This window comes from Pseudophryne corroboree, chromosome 3 (genome assembly GCF_028390025.1).
Source record: "Pseudophryne corroboree isolate aPseCor3 chromosome 3, aPseCor3.hap2, whole genome shotgun sequence".
NCBI classification, from domain to species: Eukaryota; Metazoa; Chordata; class Amphibia; order Anura; family Myobatrachidae; genus Pseudophryne; species Pseudophryne corroboree.
Window position 1 is genome coordinate 595,407,723 of NC_086446.1, and position 19,275 is coordinate 595,426,997.

The 19,275-nt window shown below is 45.9% G+C and overlaps 1 protein-coding gene across 3 annotated transcripts in view; it reads left to right on the forward strand.

The window, feature by feature from the left end:
• ECD (ecdysoneless cell cycle regulator) overlaps nucleotides 1-19,275 on the forward strand; it is a 69,107-nt gene that overhangs the window by 22,663 nt on the left and 27,169 nt on the right. For all 3 annotated transcript variants that reach the window (XM_063961473.1, XM_063961470.1, XM_063961472.1), the window contains exons 6-10: nucleotides 16,407-16,599; nucleotides 16,732-16,860; nucleotides 17,220-17,345; nucleotides 18,148-18,233; nucleotides 18,588-18,694. In XM_063961473.1, the coding sequence (XP_063817543.1) occupies nucleotides 16,407-16,599; nucleotides 16,732-16,860; nucleotides 17,220-17,345; nucleotides 18,148-18,233; nucleotides 18,588-18,694 (641 nt within the window). The remainder of the gene's footprint in view (nucleotides 1-16,406; nucleotides 16,600-16,731; nucleotides 16,861-17,219; nucleotides 17,346-18,147; nucleotides 18,234-18,587; nucleotides 18,695-19,275) is intronic.

Sequence of the window (19,275 nt, forward strand, 5' to 3'; positions counted from 1 at the left end):
CATATATTACATAAAATAGCAGCAAAAGATAGATAATTTCAATACATCTAGGGTTAATTCAAGGGATAATGCTTCCCACAATAAATAGTATACCACAAAGGATATATGTAGCAGCAATCAATGAAACAAAATATATAAAAAAATCCACCACTGATTAGGCGGACCTGCGTACCAGATTTCGTGGGGTGTCAACTAGCCCACCCAAATTCGCATGGAAGGTTGCCTCCCGGGATTAACAGCAACAATCAAGACATGCAGATTCAAGGCTGATTTTGCTCCCCTCTGGTCATGGAAGGTCCCTCCAATCAATCACCTATAACGCATTTCAGAAGGCTTATATACAGAGCTGAAACGCGTTATAGGTGATTGATTGGAGGGACCTTCCATGACCAGAGGGGAGCAAAATCAGCCTTGAATCTGCATGTCTTGATTGTTGCTGTTAATCCCGGGAGGCAACCTTCCATGCGAATTTGGGTGGGCTAGTTGACACCCCACGAAATCTGGTACGCAGGTCCGCCTAATCAGTGGTGGATTTTTTTATATATTTTGTTTCATTGATTGCTGCTACATATATCCTTTGTGGTATACTATTTATTGTGGGAAGCATTATCCCTTGAATTAACCCTAGATGTATTGAAATTATCTATCTTTTGCTGCTATTTTATGTAATATATGGGAAGCTATACCCCATGAATTTTATTTGCACTGAATATTTCATTTGCACTTAATATTTTATGCTTAATTTGCACACCGAATAGAATAAAATTGTACTTCACTATATGCGGATTTATAACTTCTTTTTTGGGGATTACCTGTGATGGTGAATTGGTGGAGTGTTCAGAAGGAAGATATATGAATTTTCCCACGTCTGTCGGACTTTTGCTGGTCAAGTTTGATGAACATATATCCTGCCATTGGAGCTTATTGTGAATTGTCGTGATCTGACCCAGGGAGCGCACCACAGCACTGCAGGGGAGCTCTACTGAGTTTCTCTGAAAAGACTTTTGTTAGGATTTTTATTTTCAGGGAGCACTGCTGGCAACAGGCTCCCTGCATCGTGGGACTGAGGGGAGAGAAGCAGACCTACTTAAATGATAGGCTCTGCTTCTTAGGCTACTGGACACCATTAGCTCCAGAGGGTCGGAACGCAGGTCTCACCCTCGCCTTTCGTCCCGGAGCCGCGCCGCCGTCCTCCTCACAGAACCGGAAGATAGAAGCCGGGTGAGTATGAGAAGAAAGAAGACTTCAAAGGCGGCCAATATAAAGAAATTGAGCGGGACCGAAGCCCGCCGTTGAGGGGGCGGGGCTTGATCCTCCAGCATTAACCAGCGCCATTTTCTCCACAGCATGCTGCAGAGAAGTGCTCCCGGACTCTCCCCTGCTGAACAATAACGGGGCAAAAACGAGAGGGGGGGCACATTTATTTGGTGCAGATTGTATGTATGTATGTATGTGTATATATATATATATATATATATATATATAGGCAAAAAATGGGAGCACTCACCAGTCTTCATTTAAGCAGAGTTTTAATTTATAATTTCATACCAGACAGAGTAATCGACGTTTCGGTCCTCACTTGGACCTTTGTCAAAGACTGGTGAGTGCTCCCATTTTTTGCCTATGTATTGTACTGGTGACTTCCAATAGGTCTCCAGTTTTGGACGGCACCCCAGCAGAAGACCTTGAAACGTGAGTGTGGACCCAACGCTTGATATATATATATATATATATTTCTATTTAGGCTGGGACCTTGGTTTCAGTGTATTGTGGCGATGGGTGTGTGCTGGCATACTCTCTCTCTGTCTCTCCAAAGGGCCTTATTGTGGGTCAGTCCCCATATTTATTTATCCCAGTGTGTGTGGGGGTGTCAGTACGTGTGTGTCGACATGTCTGAAGCGGAAGGCTCGTCTAGGGAGGATGCAGAGCAGATGGTGGTGGTGTCTCCGTCGGCACAGCCGACACCTGATTGGGTGGACATATGGAATGTTTTGAATGCTAATGTGGCTTTATTACAGATTGGACAAAGCAGAGTCCAAAGACAAGCAGGGAATTGACCCATGACTTTTACTGTGTCCCAGGACCCTTCAGGGTCACATAAACGTCCCTTTACCCAGTTAGCAGACCCTGATACCGACACGGATTCCGACTCCAGTGTCGACTAGGATGATGCAAGGTTGCACCCATGGGTCGCGAAAGTATTCAATATATGATTATTGCAATAAAAGATGTTTTGCATATCACATAGGATTCCTCTGTCCCTGACACGAGGGTCGGCATGTTTAAAGGAAAGTAAACTAACTCATCTCATGAGCTGATTTTTTTATTTAAAAAAAGCTTGGGAGACTCGTGACATTAGACTGCAGGTTCCCAAGGGAATTATTATGGCGTATCCTTTCCCCTCAAAGGACAGGTTACGGAGGGAATCCTCGCCCACGCTGGACAAGGTGTTAAAGCGCTGGTCCAAAAGGGTAGCATTACCGTCCCCTGATAACGGCGGCTCTATAGGATCCTGCGGATCGTAGGCAGGAATCTACCTTAAAATCAATTTATGCGACTACGGGAGCCCTATTTAGACCAGCAGTAGCGTCGGCAGGGGTAGGTAGCGCAATTACAGCTTGGGCTGATAACTTGTCTTATGACATTGACACCCTAGATAAAGATAGTAGGGTGTTGACCTTAGGTCACATCAAGGACGCAGCACTATATATGAGAGAGGCTGCGAGAGATATTGGGCTTTTGGGTTCAAGAACTAATGCCATGGCAGGTTCTGCTAGTAGGTCCCTGCGGACCCGTCAATGGACAGGTGATGCTGGCTCAAAGAGTCATATGGAGGCTTTACCTTGCAAGGGTGAAGTTTTATCTGGGGAGAGCCTCGCGGACCTGGTTTTCACAGCTACCGCAGGTAAGTCGTCTTTTTTGCCTTGCGTTCCCCCACAGCAAAAGGAAACACCCTAATAACAGATGCAGTCCTTTCGGTCGCGTAAGTTCAGAAAGGGGTGTGGTTTTCTTTCCTCGCCAGAGGTAGAGGGAAAAGAACACCGGTTACGGCTAGTTCACCGGAAAAATGTCCTCCCCGGCCTCTACCAAATCCATAAAAGAGGTGCTTCTACACCGATTTTCAAATCGGCCTTGCCAGCTACTTCCCCGGAGAGGAAAATAGTTTTGGCTGCCATACTAAAGCTTTGTCAACAGCAAGTGATTATCATGATTCCCCTAGTGCAACAGGGAAAAGGGTTTTATTCAACCCTATTTGTGGTCCCATAGCCGGATGGCTCGGTCAGGCCAATTCTGAATCTAAAATCCCTAAACCTATATTTAAAGAGGTTCAAACTCAAGATGGAATCTCTCTAGGCAAGGATATCCAGCCTGGAAAGGGGGGGATTTTATGGTGTCACTAGACATAAAGGATGCATACCTTCATGTCCCCATATATCCTCCTCATCGGGCGTACCTAAGATTCGCTGTACAGGATTGTCATTACCAGTTTCAGACGTTGCCGTTTGGGCTTTCCACGGCCCCGAGAATTTTCACCAAGGTAATGGCGGAAATGATGGTGCTCCTCCGCAAGCAAGGGGTCACAAGTATCACGTATTTGGACGATCTCCTGATATATGCGAGTTCAAGGGAACAGTTATTAAAAACCGTGTCGCTCTCCCTGAGAGTACTACAACAGCACAGCTGGATTCTAAATCTACCCAAGTTGCAGTTGGTTCCGACAACTCTGCTGTCTTTTTTGGGGAGCATGATTCTGGATACGGGAAAACAAAGGGGTTTTTCTCCCGATGGAAAAAGCCCAGGAACTCCTGAACATGATCAAAGACCTGTTAAAGCCAAACAGAGTGTCAGTTCATCAATGCACTCGAGTATTGGGAAAGATGGTGGCGGCCTACGAGGCCATTCCATTCAGCAGGTTCCATGCAAGGACTTTTCAGTGGGACCTTCTGGACAAGTGGTCAGGGTCCCATCTGCGGATACATCGGAAGATACCCTGTCCCCCAGGGTCTCTCTCTCCCTCCTGTGGTGGCTCCAGAGTACTCCCCTTCTAGAGGGTCGCAAGTCCGGCGTTCAAGATGGGGTTCTTGTGACCACGGACGCGAGCCTCCGAGGATGGGGAGCAGTCACACGGAAACAATTTTCAGGGAATATGGTCAAGCCAGGAGGCTTGTCTACACGTCAATATACTGGAATTAAGGGCTATATACAACGGCCTTCTACAGGCGGAGAATCTTCTTCGCAACCTACCTGTTCTGTTACAGGCAGACGTCACAGCCGGGGCGCATGTAAACCGCCAGGGCGGGACAAGAAGCAGAGCAGCAATGGCAGAAGCCACCAGGATTCTTCGCTGGGCGGAAAATCATGTAAGCGCTTTGTCGGTGGTCTTCATTCCGGGAGTAGACATCTGGGAAGCAGACTTCCTCAGCAGACACGATATCCATCCAGGAGAGTGGGGACTTCATCAAGAAGTCTTTGCATAGGTGACAAGTCGTTGGGGACTTCCTCAAATAGACATGATGGCGTCACGCCTCAACAGAAAGCTTCGGACGTATTGTTCCGGGTCAAGGCAGTGGACGCCCTGGTGACACCGTGGGTGTTTCAGTCGGTCTCGGTGTTCCCTCCACTTCCTCGCATCTCAAGAATATTGAGAATCATAAGACGAACAAGAGTGCAGACAATACTCGTTGTTCCAGATTGGCCTCGAAGGGCCTGGAGTTCAGATCTTCAGGAAATGATCACAGAAGATTCGTGGCCTCTTCCTCTCAGGGAGGATCTGTTACTACAGGGGCCCTGTGTGTTTCAAGACTTACCGCGGTTACGTTTGGCGGCATGGCGGTTGAACACCAAATCCTAGCTAGGAAAGGTATTCCGGATGAAGTCGCCCCTACTCTTATTACAGCTAGGAAGGAGGTAATGGCGAAACACTATCACCGTATTGGGAGAAAATATGTTTCTTGGTGAAGCCAAGAATGCCCTAAGGATGATTCTCAACTGGGTAGTTTTCTCCATTTTCTGCAGTCAGGTGTGGATATGGGCCTGAAATTAGGCTCCATTAAGGTGCAGATTTCGGGTTTATCTATATTCTTTCAGCAGGAATTGGCTTCTCTCCCAGAAGTCCAGACTTTTATAAAGGGAGTGTGGCTCATCCAACTTCCTTTTGTGCCTCCAGTGGCACCGTGGGACCTTAACGTGGTGTTACAGTTCCTTAAATCACACTGATTTGAACCTCTTCAAACAGTTGAATTGAAGTTTCTCACTTGGAAAGTGGTCATGGTATTGGCCTTGACATCTGCAAGGCGGGTGTCCGACTTGGCAGCTTTGTCTTACAAGAGCTCCTATCTGATTTTCCATGCGGATAAAGCAGAGTTGAGGACTCGTCCTCATTTTCTTCCTAAGGTGGTTTCGTCATTTCATATGAACCAACCTATTGTGGTGCCTGTGGCTATGGGTGCCTTGGAGGATTCCAAGTCCCTTGATGTAGTCAGGGCCTTAAATATTTATATCGCCAGAACGGCTAGGGTTGGGAAAACAAGCACTGTTTGTCCTGTATGCAGCCAACAAGGTTGTCACTCCTGCGTCTAAACAGATTATTGCTCACTGGATCTGTAACACAATTCCGCAGGCTCATTCTACGGCTGGATTGCCGGTTCCAAAATTCGGAAAAGGCCCATTCCACTAGGAAGGTGGGCTCTTCTTGGGCGGTTGCCCGAGGCGTCTTGGCATTACAGCTTTGCCGAGCTGCTACTTGGTCAGGTTCAAACACTTTTGCAAGTTTGATACCCTGGCTGATGAGGACCTCATGTTTGCTCAATCGGTGCTGCAGAGTCATCCGCACTCTCCCGCCCGGTCTGGAGCCTTGGTATAATCCCCATGGTCCTTACGGAGTCCCCAGCATCCTCTACGACGTAAGAGAAATTAAGATTTTAAACCTACCGGTAAATCTTTTTCTCCTAGTCCGTAGAGGATGCTGGGCGCCCGTCCCAGTGCGGTTGAAATCTGTAAGGCTTTTATATAGTTGTTGCTTACATAAGGGTTATGTTACAGTTGAGATCAGTCTCGGGCTGATGCTGTTGTTCATGCTGTTAACTGGTTTAGTATATACCATGTTGTATGGTGTGGGCTGGTATGTATCTCGCCCTTAGATTAACAAAAATCCTTTCCTCGTACTGTCAATCTCCTCTGGGCAGAGTCCTAACTGAGGTCTGGAAGAGGGGTATAGAGGGAGGAGCCAGTGCACACCCATTTAAAGTCTTAAAGTGCCCATGTCTCCTGCGGAGCCGTCTATACCCATGGTCCTTACGGAGTCCCCAGCATCCTCTACGGACTAGGAGAAAAAGATTTTATTTATATATATATATATAGATATAGATATAGATATATATATATATATATATATATATATAGATAGATAGATAGATAGATAGATAGATAGATAGATAGATAGATAAAAATCAGAGGGGGCACTCTCCAGACTTTTTTAATATAAACAACTGTTCATTTATTTGTGATATACTTTGCATGATCAGCATAATGGCAAGAATTTCCTCAAGCGCTTTCGGCCCAACGAGGGCCTTCCTCAGGAGGCACTGCACATCAATCACAGCTTCCAACAAACAAGAGCAGAAATTCAGACATCCAGCAATAACGCTGATCCTGCCTGACTGGCTCTAAATACCCTCACCACTTAAAAAAGGCGCCAAAAGTATTGTGATGTCATCAAACAGGGACAAAATATTCTCCTTAATAGATTACCACATATTCAAAGAATATAAAACACCACACTAGTCCCCATCCGAGAGCACAAGTAGCTAAAGTCATAATCGGCAAGTAAGGGACGATGGGGCCGCAGCAACCCATCTCTGACACTCGCCGCGTCCCGGCGCGGAGCACTTCCGGTCTGTGGAACGCAAACGTCACCCGGCCGGAAGTGCCCAGATGCCACTTGGAACGCAAACAGGAAGTCAGGCGCTAGTCCCCTTTTAGTAGAGGTTGTAACTTAAACAAAACACCATAAAACATCAGTTAGGCGGACTGTCATTAAAATACACCAGCCTTGTACCTCACACCCATATAGGGCAAGTGTGCAAATATATCAAAGTGCAAGTGGCAATGTGCATATAAATTGCAAAAACGAGGATAGTAGAGCCAGACAGGGCAGTTAGAACATTCCCCAACAAACTCCCATCCCTCCATAATTAGCTAGATCCTCAGAGTGCAATGGCTGAACGACACCGAGCCGCTGTATACGAATAACCCAAATTCTAAAGCAATCTGCCACTATTCACTTAGGCCGGTTCAGCGTACCTCCATTACACTCTGGGGATCAAGACAATAAAACACACAAAATATAACTCAAATAATATACAGATAGCAGACAAAGGCAAAAACACTAAAGGGTGCATCGGGCAAGAAAAGCTTCCTAGATTTCACAGAAAAAATTATCAGCGTAAAAAAACGTTTAACGGGTTTGACTCATTCAGACCATTGGGTGTCACTGAACCCAATCTATGTATCCACCTTGCTTCTAACTTTTTTTAGGAGAAGTGAACGATCACCCCCTCTATTGGGGACAGGGACCCAATCAATAATCCTACACTTCAAGGTTCATTTAATGATATGTTAGAGTACTTGAATAACTTGGATTCTACTGTACGGTTTACGGGACACTCTGACACAAAGTCTATTAATTTCTTGGACTTGACTATTTTTCGTGATGGCACTAACCTGGGGACTACCCTATTTAGAAAAGAAACGGATCGCAATACGATCTTGCATGCCACGAGCAACCATCCACCATCTTTGAGATCTAGTCTGCTGATCTCGCAATTTATGCGAGTCTTGAGGAATAACACAGATTCAACTACTGCTGAGAAGCAGATTGTGGAGATGAAAGCTCGCTTTACTCAGAGGGGGTACAGTATGTGCACTATCAATAAATGCCTGGATAAAGCACGATCAAGAATGGTTGAGGTGAAACCGACCAAAGAACCGCGGATGATATATGTCACACAATTTGATGCAAAATCGCCTGCTGTCAGAGCGTCAATAAGGAGGCACTGGCCTATATTGAATTCAGACCCAAAATTCAAAAAGACACTTGAACATCCACCCATGTTGGCCTATAGACGTGGGCGCAACTTGAAACAATTGCTGATGCACCCAGCTAGACAAACGGCTGGGACTGAAAACAACTGGCTAAACAAGATAAGAAAAGGCTGCGTCAAATGCTTGGGTTGTGTGACATGTCGCTCGATGTTGGTCGGTGAGAAGTTTCCACACCCACTCAGTGGAAAACCAATCACTATTCGATACCGATTACATTGTCGGATGGACCATGTTATTTATATGCTACTATGCCCCTGTGGGCTTCCGTATGTGGGGATGACCACCTGTTCGTTCAGAGAGCGGATGGCAAACCATCGCAGTTCAATTCATCAAGCACTGCAAACAGGTCGCACTGACAAACCGGTGGCTCAGCATTTCCTAAATGAAGGACACCAAGTAGCATCCTTGAAGTGTAGGATTATTGATTGGGTCCCTGTCCCCAATAGAGGGGGTGATCGTTCACTTCTCCTAACAAAAAGTTAGAAGCAAGGTGGATACATAGATTGGGTTCAGTGACACCCAATGGTCTGAATGAGTCAAACCCGTTAAACGTTTTTTTACGCTGATAATTTTTTCTGTGAAATCTAGGAAGCTTTTCTTGCCCGATGCACCCTTTAGTGTTTTTGCCTTTGTCTGCTATCTGTATATTATTTGAGTTATATTTTGTGTGTTTTATTGTCTTGATCCCCAGAGTGTAATGGAGGTACGCTGAACCGGCCTAAGTGAATAGTGGCAGATTGCTTTAGAATTTGGGTTATTCGTATACAGCGGCTCGGTGTCGTTCAGCCATTGCACTCTGAGGATCTAGCTAATTATGGAGGGATGGGAGTTTGTTGGGGAATATTCTAACTGCCCTGTCTGGCTCTACTATCCTCGTTTTTGCAATTTATATGCACATTGCCACTTGCACTTTGATATATTTGCACACTTGCCCTATATGGGTGTGAGGTACAAGGCTGGTGTATTTTAATGACAGTCCGCCTAACTGATGTTTTATGGTGTTTTGTTTAAGTTACAACCTCTACTAAAGGGGACTAGCGCCTGACTTCCTGTTTGCGTTCCAAGTGGCGTCTGGGCACTTCCGGCCGGGTGACGTTTGCGTTCCACAGACCGGAAGTGCTCCGCGCCGGGACGCGGCGGGTGTCAGAGATGGGTTGCTGCGGCCCCATCGTCCCTTACTTGCCGATTATGACTTTAGCTACTTGTGCTCTCGGATGGGGACTAGTGTGGTGTTTTATATTCTTTGAATATGTGGTAATCTATTAAGGAGAATATTTTGTCCCTGTTTGATGACATCACAATACTTTTGGCGCCTTTTTTAAGTGGTGAGGGTATTTAGAGCCAGTCAGGCAGGATCAGCGTTATTGCTGGATGTCTGAATTTCTGCTCTTGTTTGTTGGAAGCTGTGATTGATGTGCAGTGCCTCCTGAGGAAGGCCCTCGTTGGGCCGAAAGCGCTTGAGGAAATTCTTGCCATTATGCTGATCATGTAAAGTATATCACAAATAAATGAACAGTTGTTTATATTAAAAAAGTCTGGAGAGTGCCCCCTCTGATTTTTATCTACAAATTTGGATACCGTGGTATTCGAGTGGACACCCCAGTGTTTGCTTATCATGAAGATGTGAGTGCTACCGTTTATAGATAGATAGATATATATATATATATATAAATCCAACAATCTATAGACCCTATAATTAAAAAATTGCTTATTTTCATTAATGCTTTAAACTCAATTGCAACTAGTCATGCAAGTAATGTAATACTTTATGCATTCTGTTTAATTTCTCATACGTCCTAGAGGATGCTGGGGACCACATTAAGACCATGGGGTATAGGCGGTTCCGCAGGAGCCATGGGCACTCTTAAGACTTTTCAATGGGTGTGAACTGGCTCCTCCCCATATGCCCCTCCTCCAGACCTCAGTTTTAGAAATGTGCCCGGGCAGACTGGATGCACTACTGAGTTTTTCTGAAAAGACTTATGTTAGGTTTTTTATTTTCAGGGAGATCTGCTGGCAACAGACTCCCTGCTTCATGGGACTGAGGGGGCAGAAGCAGAACCAACTTCCTAAAGAGTTTCATGGCTCTGCTTCTGGCTGACAGGACACCATTAGTTCCTGAAGGGAACTGAACGCTAGCCGCGTCTAGATGCTCACTCCCACAGCACGCCGTACGCCGTCACCCCCCTCGCAGTGCCAGAAGACAGGTGAGTATAAGAAGAATGAACTTCTATCAAGTAAGTGACGGCTGAGGTACGGCTCGGCTGGCGGGAGCGCATCGCGCCATTGCTGCCCACACACACAGGCACTGCAGGGTGCAGGGCTCGGGGGGGGGGGGGGGGGGGGAGCGCCCTGGGCAGCAAAAATATACCTCAAAACCGGCTAAAAGGGGGCATAAGGTGCCGCTGGCACAGCCCTACCCCCACCAGTATAAATATTGCAGTGATTACTGAGTGTAAGGATACGCCATTGCGGGGGCAGAGCTTCTTCCTCAGGCAGCCAGCACACTGCTCAGCGCATTTTTCTCTCTCTCCTCAGGCTGCAGAGAACACGCTGGTCCTCTCCTCCACTTCTGACAAGTACAGGGTGATATTTGGGGGGCCACAAGGCGTTGTGGTGCATTTTATAATGTGATTATCTGTATAAAAGCGCTATTTGGCTGTGGGCATTCTGTGTTCACACTTATTACATACTGGCGCTGGGATTGTGAACTGGCTGCTCCTATACTGTGTCCCTCTGAAAGATTTTACTGTGGGTCTGTCCGTCCCCAAATTAGTCTCAGTGTGTCTGTGAGTGTGCTGTACACGTGTGAGGCATGTCTGAGGCAGGGAGTTCCTCCCCGGAGGAAGCCATTTTAGGGACACAGAGTTGTAATGTGGTGGCACTACCGGCACACCAAGAGCCTGCATGGGTGAAAGAGATACGTGACAATATGCATCTGATTAACCAAAGATTAGATACGTCTGAATCTAAGGCTGCATACTGTAGAAAATCTGTGGAAGATGTGATTTTTCAGGATTCTGTCATTCCTTATGCAGGCGGCCCCTCTGGGTCACATAAGAGACCATTTGCTAATGTTGTAAACACTGATACCGAAACGGACTCTGATTCTTGTGTCGACGATAGTGATTCCAGAGAGAGAGATCATAAATTGTCGAAAAGTATACAATATATGATTGTGGCTATAAGGGATGTGTTGGAGGTTACAGAAACCACTCCTGTACCTCAGGAGAAGGCTTATTTTTATAAGGAAAATAAATCAAAAGTCACGTTCCCTCATTCACACGAACTGAATGCTCTCTTTGAGGGGATGTGGGTGAGTCCTGATAAGAAGTTTCGTATTCCTAAAAGGATTCAGATAGCTTACCCTTTCCCGGCTGAGGACAGGAAAAAATAGTTATCACCCCCTGTGTTAGACAGTGCACTTTCCAGGTTGACAAAGAAGGTAATTCTCCCTGCACCTGGCACGGCTTCACTTAAGGAGCCGGCAGACCGTAAAATGGAAACGACATTGAAATCCATTTATGTAGCCAATGGTACTGCTCAGGCCCACTATTGCCTGCGCATGGGTGAGTCGCGCTATTGAAAAATGGTCAGAAAGCGTGTCATCAGAAACTGACACGATTGATAAAGATGAGATACTCCTTAAGTTAGGGAATATCAAGGATGCTGCCGCCTACATGCTGGAAGCAATTAAGGATATTGGACTCTTGAGTTCACAAGCCGCTACCATGGCAGTATCGGCTAGGCGGGCGTTGTGGATTCGCCAGTGGAACACGGATGCAGATTCCAAAAGAAACATGGAGGCTCTCCCATATAAAGGTGAGGCCTTATTTGGCGATGGCCTGGATGTGTTAGTCTCGGCGTCTACCGCAGGTAAGTCGACATTTTTGCCCTCTGCGCCTGCACCGGCAAAAAAGACCTATCACCCGCACATGCAGTCCTTTCGGCCCAATAAATACAAAAAGACGAGAGGTTCCTCCTCCTTTGCAGGTAGGGGAAGGGGAAAGGGAAAGAAGTCCCTAGCGGCTTCCGGTTCCCAAGAGCAGAAGTCTACCCCTAAACCTGCCAAATCTTCAGCATGACGCTGGAGCTCCCTTGAGGGAGGCCGCTCGGGTGGGGGCACGTCTCAAACTGTTCAGCCAAGGTTGGATTCTGTCTGGCCTGGATCCCTGGGTATTGCAAATAGTATCCCAGGGATACAAGCTGGAGTTTCAAGACGTTCCCCCATGACGATTTTTCAAATCGACCTTGCCAGTTTCTCCGCCAGAGAGAGAAGCAGTAACAGCGGCAATCCAAAAATTATGTCAGGACCAGGTCATAGTCCTGGTACCGTTGTCACAACAAGGGCGGGGTTTTTATTCAAGCCTCTTTGTTGTTCTGAAGCTGGACGGCTCGGTCAGACCGATCCTAAACCTAAAAGATCTGAATTGCTACCTGAAAAGGTTCAAGTTCAAGATGGAATCACTTCGGGCGGTGATTTCCAGTCTGGAGGAGGGGGACTACATGGTGTCGGTGGACATAAAGGATGCTTACCTGCATGTTCCCATTTATCCTCCTCACCAGGCTTATCTGAGATTTGCGGTTCAGCATTGCCATTACCAATTCCAGACGTTACCTTTTGGCCTCTCCACAGCGCCGAGGGTATTCACCAAGGTGATGGCAGAGATGATGGTCGTCCTCCTTCGTCAGAAAGGAGTCAATATAATTCCTTATCTGGACGATCTCCTGATAAAGGCGAGATCCAGGGAGCAGTTGTTACAAAACATCTCACTCTCTCTGTCAATACTCCAGCAACACGGGTGGATCATAAATTATCCAAAGTCACAGTTGGAACCGACGACAAGGTTGTCTTTCCTCGGGATGATTCTGGACACACAAGTTCAGAGAGAATTTTTGCCGGTGGAAAAGGCTTTGGAAATACAGAAAATGGTAAAACAGATACTGAAACCATCCTGTGTGTCGATCCATCAGTGCATTCGGTTGTTGGGGAAGATGGTGGCGGCCTACAAGGCCATACAGTTTGGCAGGTTCCATGCCAGAGTATTCCAGTGGGACCTGTTGGACAAGTGGTCGGGGTCACACCTGCACATGTACCGAAAGATAATCCTGTCGTCAAAAGCCAGGATTTCGCTCCTGTGGTGGTTACACAGCTCTCACCTACTAGAGGGACGCAGGTTCGGGATTCAGGACTGGGTCCTGGTAACCACGGATGCAAGTCTCCGAGGCTGGGGAGCAGTCATTCAGGGAGAAAACTTCCAAGGACGTTGGTCACAACAGGAAGCCTGCCTTCACATAAACGTGCTGGAGCTGAGAGCCATTTACAGCGGCCTTCAACAAGCGGTACATCTTCTTCAAGACCGTCCCGTGCAGATCCAGGCGGACAATGTAACAGCAGTCGCGTACATAAACAGACAGGGCGGAACGAAAAGCAGAGCGGCAATGGCAGAGGCGACAAAAATCCTCCGCTGGGCAGAAATACATCTACAAGCTCTGTCTGCAATATTCATTCCGGGAGCAGACTTCCTCAGCAGACACGATCTCCATCCAGGAGAGTGGGGCCTCCACCAAGAAGTCTTCGCAGAGGTGACAAGTCTTTGGGGAATTCCTCAAGTAGACATGATGGCATCTCGTCTCAACAAGAAGCTTCAGAGATACTGTTCCAGGTCGAGAGACCCTCAAGCAGTAGCAGTGGATGCGCTAGTGACCCAGTGGGTTTTCCCGTCAGTGTATGCCTTCCCTCCACTTCCGCTGATCCCAAAGAATACTCAGGATCATAAGAAAAACAAGGGTTCGAACAATCTTCATTGCCCTAGACTGGCCAAGGAGGGCTTGGTACCCAGATCTTCAGCAGTTACTCATAGAAGATCCTCGGCCTCTTCCTCCTCGCGAGGACCTGCTGCAGCAGGGGCTGTGCGTGTATCAAGACTTACCGCGGCTACGTTTGACGGCATGGCTGTTGAGCGCCGGATCCTAGCCAGGAAGGGTATTCCCAAGGAAGTCATCCCCACTCTTATTCAGGCCAGAAAGGGAGTAATGTCGAAACATTACCACCGTATTTGGAGAAAATATGTGTCTTGGTGTGAATCAAAGAAAGCTCCTACGGAAGAGTTTCATTTAGGACGTTTCCTCCATTTTCTACAGGCTGGGGTGGAAGCGGGCGCTCCGATTGGGATCAATCAAGGTCCAGATTTCGGCATTGTCAGTGTTCTTCCAAAGACAATTGGCCTCTCTTCCAGAGATTCAGACCTTCGTGAAAGGGGTTCTGCACATCCAGCCTCCATTCGTGCCCCCAGTGGCACCATGGGACCTTAACGTGGTGTTGCAGTTTCTTCAGTCGGATTGGTTTGAGCCTCTACAAGAGATAGAGTTGAAGTTTCTCACTTGGAAAGTGGTGATGCTTTTGGCTTTGGCATCGGCAAGACGCGTGTCTGAATTGGGGGCCTTGTCTCACATGAGCCCTTACCTGATCTTCCATGAAGATAGGGCAGAGTTGAGGACTCAACAACATTTTCTTCCTAAGGTGGTTTCATCTTTCCACATAAACCAACCTATTGTTGTGCCAGTAGTTACTGACACATTCACTGAGTCAAAGTCTCTAGATGTGGTTAGAACTTTGAAAACCTATGTTGCTAGAACGGCTCGTATACAGAAAACAGAGGCCCTGTTTGTCCTGTATGCTCACAACAAAATTGGGTGTCCTGCTTCCAAGCAGACTATTGCACGTTGGATCAGAAATACGATTCAGCAAGCTCATACTACGGCTGGATTGCCGTTACCGACGTCTGTAAATGCCCACTCCACTAGGAAGGTGGGCTCATCCTGGGCGGCTGCCCGGGGGGTCTCGGCATTACAACTGTGCCGAGCAGCTACTTGCAAAATTCACATTTGCTAAATTCTACAAGTTTGACACCTTGGCCGATGAGGACCTAAAGTTTGGTCAATCGGTGCTGCAGGGTCATCCGCACTCTCCCGCCCGTACTGGAGCTTTGGTATAACCCCATGGTCTTGATGTGGTCCCCAGCATCCTCTAGGACGTATGAGAAAACAGGATTTTAATACCTACCGGTAATTCCTTTTCTCCTAGTCCGTAGAGGATGCTGGGCGCCCGTCCCAGTGCGTACTTTACCTGCAGTTTAGTTATTAGAGTTACACAAGTTGTGTTATCTCAGTTCAGCATGTTGCTGCAATTAGTTCATGCCTGTTGGCGTGTGTTATATTGAATGCCATGTGTGCGGCATGGTTGAGGGTGTGAGTTGGTATGTATCTCACCGATAGTATTAAAATAAGTCCTTCCTCGAAATGTCCGTCTTCCTGGGCACAGTTCCTATAACTGAGGTCTGGAGGAGGGGCATAGGGGGAGGAGCCAGTTCACACCCATTGAAAAGTCTTAAGAGTGCCCATGGCTCCTGCGGAACCGCCTATACCCCATGGTGTTGATGTGGTCCCCAGCATCCTCTACGGACTAGGAGAAAAGGATGTACCGGTAGGTATTATAATCCTGTTTTCAAATATCTTCATACATCACAAACTACAGTATAATGGTCCTTATCTCTGGTTGTCTGTGCTGATCAGCAGCAGTTTGCTAACGAAGGCTTCACTCTGCGACTAAATTATGGGACAGTGTGGGCCTCATTTACAGTTAGAATCAAATCCGGCTAAAGAATGCAAATTTTCACCTGGACAAGCCATGTTGAGGTGCAATGCGAATGCAATTGATATATTTTTCTAATGCTTGCAGCATGTAAATACTGAGCAACTTTTACACTGCAATTTAGGTTGAGCTAGGACTTGACTCCTTCCATATAATCAAACCTATCCCACCTCCGTGCCGCACACCGCCCTTGCATCATATGGTTATGACCAGAGGTAAAATAATTAGTGATGAGCGGATTCGGTTTTACTCGGTTTTACTCGGTTCTCAAAACCGAATCTTATTGGCTCACTGATGTCACGTGTTTTGGATAGCCAATAAGATTCGGTTTTGAGAACCGAGTAAAACCGAATCCGCTCATCACTAAAAATAATAGCTTCTGTCTGGGTTTTCTCCTAATTTTTAATGAGTCTTTGTGTTGGGCACAGGCAAGTTTATTGGGACTGTGCCATATGAAATCAGTGCTGTTGCAAATGTGCATTATTAAAAAAAAAAAAAAAAAAAAAAAGCTTTATGTAATTAAGCTTTGTTTTTTAATGAAAAAAAAAAGGCTTAATATTCTGCTTTCTGATAAAATGTCAGCAGAAGATAATGACAGAAGAAAATATTCCTGTTTTCAGTGATTAATGCCTATTCATATGTTCTTTAGGTTCCCTGATAAACTGAAGGATTCCCTCCACCATGCCCATTGCTTTGTTCCTGCTGGAATTGCGGCTGTGTTACAGGAGCGACCACAGTTGGTATCGGCAGCAGTGGAAGCATTTTATCTCCGAGACCCTATCGACCTAAAATCTTGTCGCACTTTTCATCATTTCCTACCTGAAACCCGTGTTTTCACCTCTGTAAGAACCCTTCATATTATGTTATTATCATGGTTGTATTTATATTCCCCCAACTAGTCTTATTCTCCTTCACGTCACAGACTCTGCATTGATACGTACTTCTGAATATGTACCCTGATCTGTCTTTCTCAGGTGACATTTACAAAATGTTTATATGCTCAGCTCAGCCAGCAGAGGTTTCACCCCGACAAGCGCAGTGGATATGTCCTGCCTCCTCGATCACATCCCAAGTACAAAGCGCATGAGCTGGGAATGAAGCTGGTAAGTTGAATCCAGCCATCGAGTTACTGACATAACTGTTGGACTAATAAAGATATTAAAGTCTAAGGTTTATGGCTCTATAATCGGCATAGGATTATATTGTTGATGACCGTGGCCAGGACTGTTGCCGGTGAATTGTCAGTCAGCAGGGACATTGTGTGTAGATGGCAGGTACACTGTCATGAAGATGCAGGATGTGGCTGTCGTTATTTCCCTCTGATGCTGTAGGTTGGCGGATGTATTGGCTTCTTACTCTTCCGGCACAAGATGTCATGGACCTGATCCTAATAATACAGAGGTAGTTTTTTCAGTGGTGTCTGATATATAACTTCTTCCTAATCTACCCTGTTCTCCCTCAGGCACACGGCTTCGAGATACTGTGCTCCAAATGTTCTGGATCTGCCACAGACTTCACAAAGAGACCCTTACAGTGCCCACTGTGGGCTGGATTTTTAAATGCCTTGAAAAAAAATGATTTCTTTCAGGTATACTATTTAATTGGTTACAAGTTTAGCTTTCCTCTTCTGTTTTATTTCTATATTGTTGTTGTTTTTGTTGTTGTGTTGTATATACATGTTTAGGGCCAAATGTATTAGGTCCCATTTTGCAAAAGTGACACATTTAATGTGATTTTGAATTTAATAATGTAATCAAGTGTTAACTCATCAGGCGGATTAGTAGAGAGCAGTAGGTATTGTGTGTAGCTGAAACGTTAGGCAGGAGCAGTCCCGACAGCTGATCAGCACTTGTTTGGTACCTGCCCATTACGCAGGAACCAGTGATGTCATCATCACACTGCCTGGATGGCCCCCGGATGAATTGTGTGTCCTGGCAAACGGATACAGATGCACTGTGATTCAGGGTATGCATTTATATCCCAGTGCACCAAGGGTTTGAGAAACAAAGAACGTGTTCTTAGAACCTCTTGATGTTGCAAATCAGCCATATGAGCATAAGTTAGGAGTCTGCTGGGGGCAGAATTTGCACAACCTTGCGTAGGATCTATGCAGTACAGCTGTGCCAATCTCATGTTGTATTTGGTTGGTGACATTTTGGGATTTCCAGGGCTTCTTAATAGTCATTGTCAGGAAAGGACGCAGTATATCATACTATCATCAGTGCACAACTTTTAAATCAGTGAATAAGTGAAACCTAAAGGGAGGAATGGGATGTCCTGGAAGACAATGTTGTGGAGTTGAGTCTGTATGACGTCATAGCCTTGACCCTGCTATTTAAAACCTCTTGTTATGTTAAAGAACATTAATAGTGGTGGATATTCACTTTTAGGGTGAAATGGAGGGATCTGCACGATATTCTGAACTCTTGAAGAGAGCGGAGATTTACTTCCAGCAGTCCGTATTTAAGCCAGACAGGTAGGCATTGTACAGAAACTATAAATGACCATGATGTATAAATTATAGTGTGTGTATATGTATGTATGTGTGTGTATGTGTATGTATATATATATATATATATATATACACACACACACACACACACACACACACACACACACACACACACACACGAAGTAGAAAGGCTGTTTTACCATCAGAGACCACTGCATCCGTCTAATCTCCCTTGTAGCCTTCTGTGGTGGTGCTAGTCTCCACAGTGAACCCCCTGCTATTATATATGAGAGCACTGTGAATCCCCTAAAACAACACATATGTAAATAACAGGAGATGCTATGAGTGTGTTTCACCCAGGATTATTTCTTGTCTTAGTTCAGTAACGCTGAGTCCTGGTGAAGAAGTCTTGAGATTGCTTAGCACTGTGCCTATTAATTTGGAGGAGCTAAAGAAAGGGGAGGCTCATCTTCCTGCAGATGAAGGTAAATGGATTATAGTCAAAATCTTCCTATCTCCCACCCTCTGAGGAAGTAATCTTTGAGCACTTGTACTGTAATTATATTCAAATTACTTGTATTACCATACAGTTCCTTAAAATAGCAAAAGAAAACTTTGGCTTCTTAACAAATTTGAAAAAAAAATGCAGGCTTACACGTTTCATTCCTATGCATTAGATCGGCTACTTGTCCATTCAGCCCGTGTAAAGTTGCGTGTCCACTGTTTGGTCTTATGCAGGAGTTTCCAGGAACCAGTCAGCCTGCATTTTGGTGGTCACAGTTACTGTGGAAACGGTAGAAACACCCCTCAGTGTCCAGACTACCACTACTTAAGGCACGGCCCCTTCATTCATTATTCACTGTTCAGGTTTCTTATTAAAATTGCAGTTTTCTCCTGCAGGGTCCACAGGTTATCCACAGGATAAACATTGGGATATGAGGTAGCGACAGCAGATTGGCACCAACGATCAAAGCTTTTGGCCTCCCAGAATGCAACGGGCCAGACCCCTATATCCCCACCTCCTGGCTCAGGCAATTCAGTTTTTTGTTTGGTGCTGCAGGAGCCG